Genomic DNA, 14,630 nt, shown 5'->3' on the forward strand with positions numbered 1-14,630 from the left:
TATAGCATATTATCATCAGTCAGTATGTGTCTATTATTGTTAACAGCAGACAAAACAATGGGGATGCTGTGGCAACTTTCCCTCTGTGATTAAGATCAATGACATTTAAAGATTTTTACACCATAGATCTAAACATATGATTTTCTAAGAGTTAGAGAAGAGAGAAAAATGCAATATTTCTTTCATTTAAGAAAAGATGCACAAAAGCAAATGCTTGTTTTGATTCTCTTTGGCCTTGACCTTAAGGAATTAGTCCTTTTTTTTTTTTAGTTTAGTAATTAGTTTTCATGTCTATATAGCAGCAAAACATAGAATAAAAGTCACCGAACAACTAGAAATGAGTTGATCACACAGAAGACTACGGAGAGGTGCACACTGTTGGAAAGAATAGGCTGTAATATGATGCCAATGAAAAATAGGAATAAAGCACGTCATCAAGGAATTGTATGATAGCAAGAGAAGATGGGCTGATCATATGAAGAGCATTGAAGGAAGGGCAGCACTGGTGCCCTTTCAGTGTTAGAAGAAATCAAGGAAGACCACCCATACATTAGGTGGCTCCCTTCTGCCAAATTTATGGGAGGAAATGAACAAGAGGGATAGAGGATGGGTAGGCATGTTAGGGGTCATTAACTGCATTGTTGGAGGGAACTCCTGATCTGATGATATCAACTGACTGAAGATTCTTACCTTGTATTTTCTGAAAGCTGTCTGGACAAGCTTGGCAGCTTCATAGAGTTCCCTCTGTTCGTGATCAGACAGAGTTAACTGAGCAAACTCATTTTCTACCTTTTCACTGGTGGATGCACTTAGGAATTCAGACCAGTCTGCCGCCGAAGGAAGGCTTGGTTTCTCAAATGCCATTTCACTGTTTGGTGAGCCTACAGGGCTCAAGCTGGTGTTAGAAGAAGGGGTCAGGGGCTCATTATATAGAGTTCTGAAAAAAAGATAGCCAGAATAGCAGATTAATGTAATGACTTGTGAGAGTTATCTGTGACCTTGTTAACTAAATTTTAATGGAAAAGATAGTATTTGAAGGAAATAATTTTATTTCTCAAGGCAACATAAAGAGTGTAAAATGTTGCAGACTTAAAAAATATACTTAACTTTCTGTAGTAGGATAGTTTAATGGCTAAGTACATACCTGGTTTTTTAACTGTCTTGTAATTCGACTCAAATATTTACTGAGCATGGATTATGTGCTGGACTCTGTAGGGTGTGGATACACACAAGTATAAAACATAGCTCTTACCCTCAAGAAGCTTACAGTTGAGTTGAGAGGAAAGTTGTGCACATGAAAAAGATCAAGTGTCAAAATTAATTATACAGTATTATTGGAGCTTGAGGTGGGGGCCCAACTTGTGATTCATGGGTGCAGGGAATTCCCAATGTGGCAACTTGCTCTACCACCATAGTTAGGCCATTTGTCTGTAACTACAAAGCATAGCCTGGGCACATAGAGTTAAGTGATTTGTCCATGGTCACACAGTTAGTATGTATCAGGGGCAGGACTTCTGGGCTTACAGACTAGTTCTCTTTGAACTATATTGTGCTCATGGGACGTGATCTATATGAGATGGAATGTTTGGGTAGGACTTCTTTCAGGAAATGGGTGGGACTTGAGCTGAGCCTTGAAGAAGGGTCCCTAACATTTTCAAACCTCTCCTCTGAAAGATGTCATTTTTGCCCTTTCCCCTGAATTCATAGAATCAAGATAGCAGATTGAAGCTGCCCCAACAAACCATCCCACCACCATTTAAATATATATATAATTCTCTGGGGCGTTTCACTGACCTGATCTGTGCAGCACTTGGTAGATGATCGACATCAGCAAGGTAACTGGCCAGCCAGCTCATTGTGCTGCTAATGGCTGCAGCATCTGTCCTCTCCGCTGCTGTGGGCTCCAAGGGCACAAAATTCTCTCTCTTGATCCGGTCAGGTGTTGCCTCAATAATGTGTTCTGCCAAGGTCATCATATTTACCTTGGAAGAAGAAAAGAAGGGTCTGACATCTCAATTCAATAGACTCATACGTCTTTTCCATCTTTCTAGTTCTATCTATGGTTCTATAAACATTTTTACAAGGATTATACAACATTATTTTGAATGTGCAGAGACCCTGGGATCTCACTTCAAGATCTCAGTTCAAAATCTCTAATTATATTCCCATCTCTAGGTTTCCATCTTTGAGACAAAGTCTTTCTCTAAGAACTCTTGCTTTTCTCTCCTCAGAATCAACCAATAAGGGCTTAATAATATGGACAAACCTGTCCTATAAAGTTCCTTAATCTGAATCATATTGGGGCATGTTAGAAAATACCTGCTAGTAATATTAATCTAGTGGCTTGACTCAAAAAAGGAAATTTTTAGTATCTCTCACTACTTCCTTTCCTTTTCCCAGGAAGTTCCAATTAGAAACTTTCCAGTTTATAGTGGTTAACTACTATGCTTGTTTTATAACTACAAAAAATATTAATTCTTGCAGTTTCTTGCAGGCTGATGAATAGTTTGTTAAACTGAAATTTCTGGAAGAAGCTAATGATCCTTTAGTCATCTCTGAGGATGCTATTTTTGTCTAATTTACAAAAATATCAATGTAAGAAAATGGCAGAGTGGGATATTGGAAAGAATGTAGAATTTGGAGTCATGAAACATAAAGTTAAAATCCTCCTGCCAGCACTTATGAGGTGTATGATCGTGGGCAAATCACTCAACAGCCCGAGCTTCTGGCGACTTCTGATGGATTAGGTTGAAGGAATTCCTAGAGGAGTGAAACCACAGGGCCTTGATGTATTAACTTAACAAAATGAGAACTTCTGAAAAAGAGTGAACACCCTGATAGCAGGGAAAATGCTTCTCCCTAGGAATGTAAAGTTCCTAATTTCTTGTGATATTGTCTCATAGGAAGAAAACCAGCATTCACTAAGTGTTTACTATGTGTTACCCCTGTCCTAAGAACTTTACAATTATTATCTCATTTGATCTGCACAACAGTGTTGGGAAGTAGGTGTTATATATTACCTCCATTTCACAGTTGGGGAAACTGATGCAAATAGAGGTTAAGTGACTTGCCTCTGGTCACCCATCAAGTAAGTGCTTGAGGCTGGATTTGAACTAGGTCTTCCTGACTCTAGGCCCAGCACTCTTTTCACTGTTTTGCCTGGCTGCCTGATAGATTATGGGGGCAGCTAGGTGGTAAAGTGGATAGAGTACCAGGTGTGGAGTTAGGAAGACTCATCTTCTTGAGTTCAAATCTAGCCTCACACTCTTGCTAACTGTGTGATCCCGGGCAAGTCGCTTACCTCGTTTGCCTCAGTTTCCTCATCTGGAAAATGAGCTGGAGAAGGAAATGGCAAACTACCCCAAGAAAACCATGAAATTGCCAAGAAAACCCCAAATGGGATTATGAAGAGTCAGACCCAACTGAACAACAACAAAAAATAATAGATTACACTACTTTATCTAATCCACCTGAACCACCAACTATGAAAGGTAATACAATTTAAATTATTTCATTGACTTATTTATTTAGATAGTTGATAGCATACTTACTATGTCAAGTTACTCCGTTGGGTACTAAGGGTGAAACAAAGTTGAATAAGATATGTCCTCCTCTTTCAGGGAGTTTAACATCTAATAGAAATGTCATTTACACAAGTAACTATAATACAAGGTTGAATCTAGTGCCATGAGAGGTACAAACAAAGGGCTATGTGAGTTTAGAGGAAGGAGCCATTTCTTCTTGTTGAGGGCATTAAGGACTGTATATTGGCAAGGCAGTATGAATCTGGGACATTTAAGGATAGGTAGAATTTAAAATGCAGAAATGAGGGAATGGAAGGGAATTCACACTGTGCAGAGAGGAGTGTAAATAAAGGCACAGAGAAAGGAAAATGTGGAGCATGTTCCAAACATAGTAGGTAGTCTAACTTGGCTGGAATAGAGGGTGCGTGAAGAATAATGGGACAAAAAAGCTACAAAGATTCGTTGAAGCCAGATTAAATAAAAGATATTTTGTGAAGAGATCCTAATGAAAAAAACATTCTTCCAGTGTTTCAACAAAATTTTCCAATCTCACTTTCTTCATATGATATAAGAATAAGAAGTTTTGTCCTCAAGTTCACATGCTGTTAACTTTTTCCACAAAATGTAGTTCTCTGATGGTTCTGAAGGTCTGTAGCTGAACTGCTTATGAAGGTCAGAAAGGATATATACAATATCCACTTCTTCATTTTGTTAGTGTTTGCCTCCAGGAATATTCAAAAGTACAGTTCAGAAATAACTTGATCATCTACACCTAAACTCCACACCACTTTCTTGAGTATCTATGTATTTTCTAGACGCCAACATATTCACTTGGTTTATTCAGATTGTTCAAACAGAACAGTACAACTTATCTCTCTTATTTCCACTGAACTAACTGCATGCCTGCATTAGCTTGGGTGCTATTTTCTTTTGCTCTTCAAAGTGTCCTTGGACTTCAAAAACAGAAAAGGTTGCAGAGCTTATTAGCTGCTTAATGGGTTTAGTCCTTAGACTGTTAATGTCTTGTCTTAAATGGTATTACAGTGTCTCAGTACCCTTTGGATTTCTTAGGCATTTTTAGTCTTTCTACCACCTCTCTAAAGATGGGCAAAAATCTGATAAATTTTGCTACAGATGGAGAAATTAAATGGAAGATCTAATTCATTCTTCATGATTTTTAGTAAGTCTCATGAAAATCAGTTCAAAATGTTCTAGACTTCTTAGATGAATAGATAGAAAAAATATTGTAAATATTAAAAATGTTAAAAAATAAAAATTCTTCTAACCAACTGCCACTGTCCACTGTCATTCAGACATCATGCATTATGAGAATGTAGGCTCAAAGCTACTTTGATTGGGGACTTTTCATCATGTGCTGAATGAGTGATCCAGAATTTAAGCGATGTTTCTGAAATACACTTATCCATAAGCAGAAAATCCACAACTTTGTATTTCAAAGCCTTTTTTAGTACAAGCAAAAAAATATAAAATGTAGCATTATAATGAGGTGTGGTGTAACAAGAATAAGATAATGACATCCTCTAGCTATGGAAGCTTTATTTAATAGCCTCATATCACATTACCTCCAGCCTGAAAATATACTCTCTGGGACTAATAACAATGGCATGATAATACTATGAATTTATATAGCACCTCTCACCCAAAGAGGCCAAGGCACTTGGCAAATAATATGGACATTAACTTCTAGGTAGAGAGCATCATTCTTCCTAATATACACACAGGAGACTGTAAGACTGCCATTAAGAGGGAAGAATAATTTGGCCAGCAAAATAAGCCCAAAATGTTGTGAAGTGACTAATGTTTTATAGAGCACAATAGGAGACGATCCTCCCATGTGACCTCACCAAAAAGCTTTGTTAACTTGAATTGTGGTTGTTTTACTCACCTTACTTAAAGTACCTTTTTTAACAACATTAGAGTTAAAAATCTAAAATACCCTGAAATTTGGAAAACCTTAGAACCACCATTGTTCCTCTTAGACACCGTGCTTTAAGAAGTTGAAAATCTATTTAGGTAGCCCATGGATCCACAAGAATAGATTTTGGATGCCGAAAGGATTCTCAATATGCCTGTGATTTGGTGTCAGGGAAGGAGTCACCACTGGGGCCGTAGTTTTATATTTTAACCTTGATGATCTGGGGCCAATATTCTTCCAATACATCACCAGACTTTCCTCCTTTTACAATGGCTAGAAATGATGTCTGTGCCAGGAAGGTAATTCAAACTTATGAGGACTTTCATACAAATAAAAGCTTCCTGATTTAGATATGTATCTTAGACCCATGGCCATAAAGTAACTAGTGCCTTCCATTGTGAAATCAGCCATGGTGGATGTTTCTTTGAATAAAAAGGGACCCACCTGGGATACCTTTTCAGGAATAAAGTGAAGATAGCTGTATACTTAGGTAGTGAGGAGTTTATTCAAAGAGAGAGGGGTGTTTCTGAGATCTAGATTAGCGGCAATTGGACCCGTTCACAATATTTGACTCATTGAAATACGTGTGGGATCTGATCAACAAAATGAAATCTATTCTATGAACCAAAGCAGATATAGAAGAATGTGCTTGTACACACAGTCAGTCAGATTTCTAAACACTTCACTGGCTTAAAAAAAAAAATCCCATGACCTTCAGAAACTGATGCTCCATCAAGGAAAGCATGAGTGTTTTGGATTTAGTTAGAGGGCATGGGTTCAAATTCCAGTGGTGCCTCATGTGACCTTGGGCAAACCATCTGACCTGTTTGGGCCTCAGCTATAAAATGACAGGGTTGGGATAGAATGACTTGATAGGGAAGTGATAGTTCAATTGTATTTTGACCTTGTCAGACCTCATCTGGAGTATTGTGTTCAGTTCTGGGCAAAGTGGTTTAAGAAAGACCAATAAGCTGGAAAGGAAGACAATCAGGATGGTGAAGGCCCTTCAGAGTTTACGTCATGTAAGGATTGGCTGAGGAACTGGGAATGTTTGTCCTGGAGAAGAAGAGACTTCGGGATGGGTGAGGGGAAAAAGTGGCTGCTTTCCAAGTGTTTCGAGGGACAGCATAGGGAGAAGGAATTAGGTATGTTCTATTTGGTTCCAGAGGACAGGACTAGGGACAATGATTGTTAAGTCGCAGAGTGGCCAATCTTAGGCTGTATGTCAGAAAAACAACAACTTGCTGACAATTAGAGCTATTCAGAAGTGGAGTGGGCTGCCTGAGAAGTAGGTTTGGTCCCCTTCCTGGTCAAGGTTGGACAGCCACTTGCGTATCTGAGAGTGGTGATTCCTTTTGTGGATGGGTGGGACTGGACGGCTACCAAAGACTCTTCCAATGCTCCACTTCTGGGATTTCCTTCCAGCCTATGAACCTGTGTCCTCGCCTCAACAGGTCTCCCTCAGAATTACTGACCTGTAAGTCATCCATGTGTTGCAAGCAAGCCTCATTCTCGACATTGTCTCGATATGACAACAACTCAGCATCTACCATCTCTCTGTCAGCCATCATTAGGACACTCATCTGTTCTCGTGGGCGAAGACGCGGTGGTGCTGGGTCCTTGCCTAGGCTGGCTCCCTTCTGGCTTCCTGTTACCTGCACTGCAGACACACCAATGTAAAGGTCTTTGGAGTTCCACTTGACTCCAGGCTGAGCTCCAGAGCCTCGGAATCCTGCAGCCTCTGGAGTGTGAGGGGAGACTTCCCGGCTATAATCCCTTATTCCTTCAGTGGGGCTGATTGTCTCAGAGACACATTGCTTGGAACTGGGGCTCTGCTTTCTGATACTTGGTTGTTCTAGACTCAGTGCAGTGGAGAGCAGTTTCTCCTGTCTTGGCTGGAAGTACTCAGGGTTCAATTTATGCTTTTTGGGAGCAGGATAATCTTTGTGGCTCTCACTGCTATAGTAATTAGAGGGCTCAGACCTAGGTCTTCTTAGCTCTGTAAGGAAAGCAGAAAGGGCAGTCAGGAGCAGTAATAGAACGAGAACTCCCACAGAGTAAGCGCTTGGGAGACAAAGCTCAAAGTCAGTATTCAAAATCTTACCCCAAGTATTTAAACATTTTAAACTACATACTCTACACTTAGACAGTTCTCTTCTGGGAAACTTGAATTTCCTGCAGGTGCACAGACTTCCTGTTATCTTTTGTACATTTTGTGGGGGAAGAAAGGGGGGGAGCAGCTGGTGCTCCTAGAGCTAATAGGACAGCAGACTCAGCAAAGGAAGTGGAGCTACGTGAATGACACACATTGTTTTTTCAAGTAAACTTCAAGAGACTAAAAACCATAGTAATTTCTGACGATTAATAATAGAATTCCAAAGATATGATTATTTCAGTTTCTTTTTTACCTGGATTTGTACTTGCAATAACAGTGATTCCCTTTTGTGATTCTGAAGAGGTGATGGTTTCACCATGCCACTGGGCTATCCAGCTATCTGTATTGGATTCTCCACTTGGAGGGCAATGGATTCTGGGGTTCTGTCCGAGCTGAACCTGCTCATTTCTCTGCAGCTGCTCCAAACATTCTGCCAATTTCACGTGACCCCGGGACGGGGCAATTGACAGAGGCAGCCTTCCCAGTGAGTCAGGAATAGAAATAGCTCGGCGGTCCCATTTGTATAGCACGATGGCAGCATCCATGTGTCCCAGGGCGCATGCCCACATCTAAAAGGTAAAGTGACAAGAAGGATGCCTTTTCAGAAAGCTTTCTGAAACGTATTTTACCCTTAGCCAGCAGGTTGGCCAGGTGCCCCTCATTGGCTCCAAAATGCTCTCAAATGTCTGAGAATTGTTTTTTCGCTGCTGAGCTTAATGGGATTATGTAAAATGTAAGTGATCAAAAATAGTTTTAATAAATGCCATATGTGAATGAAATGTAGTAGTATGGATCCAGGCAATTCCCACTTCCAAATTAAGAAAACTCCATTATTAAGAAATTCATGAAGCTTTTTCCTTACCAGAGGAGTGCATGAGAAATGATCCACGTTCAAAGGGTCAACCTCCAATTCCAAATCAATGCTATCAGCATGCTTAGTTCTGTAAGGAAGTAACAGGAATTACTCACCAAATTATATAATTTATTCAGTACTGGCAAAATCGAAACTTTTCATGACAATGAAAACTGGTGTCTAACATCCTGGAAATAAAAAAAGACCTGGCATTCCATTGGCTTGGTGATTTGGGCAAGTTGTACGGAGCCAGTGACCTACAGGAAATCAAGGAGGTCAACCTTAGGAGTGCTTCCCTAGTTCATTGTTTCCAGGGAAGAATTCATTAAAAGTCTCCCCAAAATTGTCTGTAAGACAAATTTTCTGCAACACTGTAGAATTAAAGGAATGGCAAGAGATAACGCCTTCTCTTTGCTAGTGGAACTTCTGGAAGGAAGCTGTGTGCCGAGTTTCATGATACCCAGCATATTCCACGTGAGCCACACACAGCCTTACCGCCATTTGATGAGGGTTTGGATCAGAGTGGCATAGCCCTGGGCTGCAGCCAGGTGCAAGAGGGTCATTCCTCGGAAAGTCTTCGAATGGATGAGGTGCTTGGACTTTGCCCAGCAGGCACGACTCATCATCTTTTCACACACCACCACCACGCGGCTCTCAAAGCAGCTCCCCATGGTCCCGGTCCCAGACGCACACTGCAATAATCAAACACAAATCACGATCTCATTTTTCATTGCAGGTAGGGAGCAGAGATTCTAGACCTAGCCAGTACTCTGCTGCACTGCATTTAAGTGCAAGAAATCAAATGCTTTAATGTGTGAGGAAGAACTGCAACATAAAAGTGAAAATGAAAAAGTAGAGATAAAAGCAATGTAGTAAACTATAAAATAGACTTGCCAGGCTTCAGATGAGTTGTATTTTTCTGCAGTACAGTGTACAAAGTAATTTTCCATAAAAACCAAGTTTGTTAGACTAGATTATAGCTGACACTGTGAATGTTAATTTAGTCTCCATTTATCTGAAGGTCCACTGATAGTGAAAAGAGGTTGTTGTAGGTGGAGTGTACACTGCAGTGGACAATTCTAAGAGCAAAGCACAGCTGCTCTCTTCGTGTCCTCCTCCTGGAAGGATACATGTGGCTTCAGTTTCATTGCCTCCAATACCACCCCTGTTCTTCCCTCTCAGCAAAGGAGGGCACCTCAGACTCTTTACTTGGGAATAGAGAATACTACAGTTCCATTGCCTCCCACCTCATTCCTATATTTACTTTATTCTCAGCAGAAGACCCTGCATCAGACTTCATTGAAAAAAATAGAAGTCATTTACTCTGAGCTCCCTCTCTCCTTCTCTAAACCCCTTGACACTATCTCCTATCCTATCCTTCTGTATTCCAGTCTTTGATGAAGAGGTGGCCCTTCTCCGTACCACCTCCTTCCATCTGCTTTGACAATCCATCCCCCACTCAGCGGCCAAAGTGATCTTCCTAAAGGGCAAGTCTAACCATTTCTGACCCCCAATTCTCCCCTACTCAAACTCTAGCCAAACTTACTTGGCCTAATGCCCCTTTTTCAAAAAAAATTATTCAGCACCCCTCAATTGCATCGAGACTACTACTGCTCCCCCCCACCGATCGTTCCAGTGCCCCCCCCAGAGGGCGGTATTGCCCACTTTGGGAACCTATGCAAGTCTAGTGGTTCCCTGTCACCTTCAGGATCAAATATAAAATGCTTTGCTTCGCATTCCACCTTTCCACTCTTCTTACACCTTTACACCTTCTTACATACTCTGTTGTGCAGCAATACTGGCTTCCTTGCTATTCTTAGAACAAGGCACTCCATCTCCTAACTCCTACCATTTTCACTAGTTGTGCCTGGAATGCTCTCCCTCCTTGCTCCTCCTAGCTCCTAGCTTCCTTCAAGTTCTAGCTAAAATCCCACCCTTGACAGGAAGCCTTTTTTAATCTCCCTGAATTCTAGTGCCTTCCCTGTGGTGATTATCTCCAACTTATCCTAGATGTAGCTTTTTGGTATGTGGTTTAAATGTCATTCCCCCCCCCCCATTAACTCCTTGAGAGCGGGGACTGTTTTTTGCCTTTTTCAGTCCCGGTACGCAGCACGTTGCAAAGCACATAGTAGGTGCTTCATAAATATTTATTGATTATTGACCCCCAAATCTTCAGTCTCTTCCTTTCTACTAGCATCTTTCCTGCTTCCTAGAAACATGTCTAGGTTTTCCCCATCCTTAAAACAATCAAATAACTTACTTTTTTGTCATCCTAGATTTTTCTTTTCTTTCACAGCAAAACTAGAAAAAGTTGTCTATACTTGTGGCTTCCACTTCCTCTCTTTCTCTCCCTCCTCAACTCCTTATTGCCTTCCAATTTCTTATAATCTGACTTTTAATCTCATCAGTGACTAAAACTGCTTTCTTCAAAATTACTAATGATTTATTAATTGTCAAAACCAATGGCTTTTTCTCAGTCTTGATCCTTCTTGACCTCTCTTGACCATCCTCTGATGTCTTGACTATTTGACAGTTGATCACTTTTTCCCTCCTGGATACTTTTTCCTCTGAGTTTTCATGGTATTTCTCTTTCCTGGTTCTCTTGTCTGACCAATCCTCATTTTCTTTTGTAGGATCATCATTTCTTTCCTCCTACGTGTAGGTGTACCTGGGGACTTTGCCCTTAGCCCTCTCCTTTTTTCTCTATGCTCCCTCTCTAGGTAACCTTGTCAACTCCCATAGGTTCAACTATCATCTCTCAGCAGATGATTCCCAGGTCTGTTATATCTACCTCTAGTGTCTCTCTTGAGTTCTAGTCCTGTCTTACCTATTTCCTGTTGGATATTTCCAACTGAATGTCCCATATACATCTCAAACTTGGCATGTCCAGAAGAGAATACACTATCTTTTCCTACCAAGCTCATTACTCTTTCAAATTCCTGTCAAGAACACCACAAGCCCTCTAGTTATCCTGATTCTCAATCTTGAAATCACCCTTTACTTTGCACTCTTTCTTACTCTTCCTATCCAGGCAATTGCCCAACTTTGTGGATTTTTACCTCCACAACATCTCTCATATCTGTCTCACCTTTCTACTCACATGGTCCACCCCATCCGGGTTCAGTCTCTCATTGCCTTTCACCTGGACTAATGCAGTAACTTCCTAATTGGTCTTCCTGCCTCTTTAGTCTCTTTTTTCCAATCCATCCCTCTGTATAGCTACTAAAGTGATCTTCCCAAGTCACAGGTCTGTTGCTCCCTACTGCCTTTTAAGATAAAATACAAACTCCACTATGGAAAACCTTCCATAATTTGGACCCAGACCACCTTTCCAAACTTATTAGACATTATTCCCCTCTGTGAGTACAAACTGTTCTCTTGGTATTCCATCTCCATGATTTTGCATAAGCTGGTCTCTGTACTTGCAATGTACCTCCTTTTCACCTCCACCTCCTCGAATCCTTAGTATTCTTCAGGGTTCAGTTCAAAAGTACTGCTTTCCATAGGAGGCCTTTCCTGATCCCCCTAAATTAGTTTGTGTTTATCTATAAGTGTACATATTGCTTCTCCTGATAGAATATAAGCTTCTTGAAAGCAGGGACTGTTTTATTTCTTTATTTTTATCCTCAGCACTCAGTGCAGGGATGTGCACATATTGGATTACCTCCTTTTAGGAAAATTCTTTTCTTCATAGAAACACTAGGAAGACTGTAACACCAAATTCATCTGACGTAAAATCAAAAGGGACTTTAAGAGTGCTAATAATAAATAATAATAATAATATAATAAATGATGATGATGATAACAAAAAGAACACAGGAAAGAATAATTCAGAAGCTTTAAATAATTTTTCCCTCTGCATCAGCTGAAAAGTCAAAATCAAAATTAGTACCTTGTCAGCAGCTTTGAGGGATTGGTGTTACACACAGTGCTTACAAATTACCCAGTTCCCCAGCCCAGCGCTCCCATCTCAGTTGTTTTAGAAAATATTTTTTCAGGGGATGAACCTTATAAAATGCAATTACTGCTAGGCTACTGCTTTATGTGCTCTTTAGTGAATCATCTATTATATTTAAAAAGAATTTATTGGGAAGATAGGGATCAGATAGTGGATGCAAAGCTGTCTCCAGTAGACCTATAAAAGTTTAATTAAGAAAGACAGCAAGGAGTCCCTGATGCACAGCATCAGGTTAGGAGGCTAAGGCAGAGATAATTCTGGATACACAAAAATGTTTGCTGTCATGAATAAAGATTAGTCACCTAGGTGGAGGACTGAGAAGGAAGTCCCTGATGGTTTCCTTTTTTTTTTTAAAGGTGTTATCTTTATCACATGAAGCAGATACTGATTGACTATCCTAATCATCTTTGAATTGTTAGAAGCTTATTTAACTCATGGAAGTTAAAAGGTTATCAGATTCATACTATTGTTGTCACTTGCCAGGTGACATAGGCTTTACACCCCTTGTGATGACACTGCACACACATGTCCCTCCCACACAACCTGGTAGTTAGGAATTAGAGGGGAACCTGTTTATCTTCACTTCATTGGGATGCTGATGCTGTGAAGGGGCTGGGCCTCCTGGGGCAAACAGGGAGGCCGACACAAATCACACAGGACAGGCAGGTGGGAGCTAGAGGGATGAGGATCTTAACCTCTGTGTGAAAAGCATTTTAGTTCTAGCGCTCCCCTTCTCACTCCACTTCTGAAGATGGAAAGGAACAACGTGAAAACCACACTTCATGGGAAGGGAAGATAAAGTGCAGGATCCTTTCTTTTACTGTGGGTCTAAGTATTATTTGCTGTTAGCTCTCTAAGTAACACTCTCCATGAGGAGTCCCATTAGTAGTCTAAAGGCTCATCAGAAATCTGCCAATTCATGCTTAGCTTCCAAAAATGGCTTATGAATTGTACCTCTTACAGTTATGGGGCTCCTGAAGCAATTATGGGGTTCTGTGCATTTGACACTGGAGTTCCTATTAACTTTTAGGAAATCATATATATGTATGTGTGTGTGTGTGTGTGTGTGTGTATACATACATACATACATACATATATGAATCCTGGGATGCAAGATAAAATCTCATGTAGAATAATTATTGAAATGTTTTTCTGAAGGCACTTTCTACACTGAGAATTTGGATCTTTGTCAAAGGCTAATAAATTGTTTAACTGAACCATGTTTTCTATTTGTGCTTGAAAGAGATAAAGGAATTCACATGTTGGAAAGTTCTTAATTTAACATTCATTAACATTGACATTGTTTTCTATTTTCATAGTCAGGGTTCAGTTGAATGAAATCTTAGGTGAATCAACATGATCCAGAAACCACTGACAGAGCTCTATATGACTGAAAACTTCCCCTCTGATAGTGCTAGTGAGGTTCATTGGCCCTGAAATACTATGCCTGTTCTCTTTGCCTTCTTAGTCAGAGGGCAATGTTCATCTCAGCAGAACGATGTTAGTCTCTAGAGAGGTATTTGTGATACTATCTCATCAAATGGACAGACAGACTTATCATCTCTAGGTCTCATACTTGTGCCTGGCTTCCTCCAGTCCCGCTCCCATTGCTGCCTCCGCTGCTACTGCCTCCAACACCTTGTTTGTGCTGCTGGGATCCGGTCATCTCAGCCATCCTCCTTTCCATCTGCTCCAGCCTTTCCAGGATGGACATCCTGAACTGGTTATCTAGGACAAGACAAAATAAAGTATGAGGTTATATCCCTGAAGAATAGATGCTACCAAGTGACCCTATTCATAAACATTAAGGTTTTATGAGAGATTGCCATCAAAAAACTCTAAAATTTGCTCTGTGTTTTCCCCTTGTCCAATGTTGTGGTCAGACTTTTTGCCCATATGTTGTTATCTATAGAGCCCAGAACAGTTCTTAGCTAAAGGGGAGCTCATTGCTACAAATTGTCTCTTGTAAGAATTCTGGTCAGCTAATTTGCAGGCTGCCTAATCACTCCCAGAGCTGGTTTCCATTGAAGACTGAGGTGTTCAGAATGACATGGCAAACCAGCCTTTGGCAGATGGGAGGAAAGCTAATGTAATATAACACATCTGGAAGACCAGGTAATGATCCTGACAAGAAGTAGCAGAGACCGGACAGTCATTTTTTATCTGAAAAAACTGAGCTTCGCCCCCTTCCCGTAGCTCTGACT

General features: G+C 40.5%; 1 protein-coding gene across 13 annotated transcripts in view; it reads right to left on the reverse strand.

Annotated features, from left to right (window-relative positions):
• CAMTA1 (calmodulin binding transcription activator 1) overlaps window positions 1-14,630 on the reverse strand; it is a 1,299,703-nt gene that overhangs the window by 23,567 nt on the left and 1,261,506 nt on the right. For all 13 annotated transcript variants that reach the window (XM_078145710.1, XM_078145708.1, XM_078145709.1 and 10 more), the window contains 7 exons: window positions 14,003-14,154; window positions 8,964-9,160; window positions 8,478-8,556; window positions 7,869-8,184; window positions 6,936-7,459; window positions 1,795-1,982; window positions 691-937 (listed from right to left, as the gene is read on the reverse strand). In XM_078145710.1, the coding sequence (XP_078001836.1) occupies window positions 691-937; window positions 1,795-1,982; window positions 6,936-7,459; window positions 7,869-8,184; window positions 8,478-8,556; window positions 8,964-9,160; window positions 14,003-14,154 (1,703 nt within the window). The remainder of the gene's footprint in view (window positions 1-690; window positions 938-1,794; window positions 1,983-6,935; window positions 7,460-7,868; window positions 8,185-8,477; window positions 8,557-8,963; window positions 9,161-14,002; window positions 14,155-14,630) is intronic.

This window comes from Phascolarctos cinereus, unplaced genomic scaffold (genome assembly GCF_003287225.1).
Source record: "Phascolarctos cinereus isolate Bilbo 61053 unplaced genomic scaffold, phaCin_HiC Scaffold_726;HRSCAF=1367, whole genome shotgun sequence".
Classification (NCBI taxonomy): Eukaryota; Metazoa; Chordata; class Mammalia; order Diprotodontia; family Phascolarctidae; genus Phascolarctos; species Phascolarctos cinereus.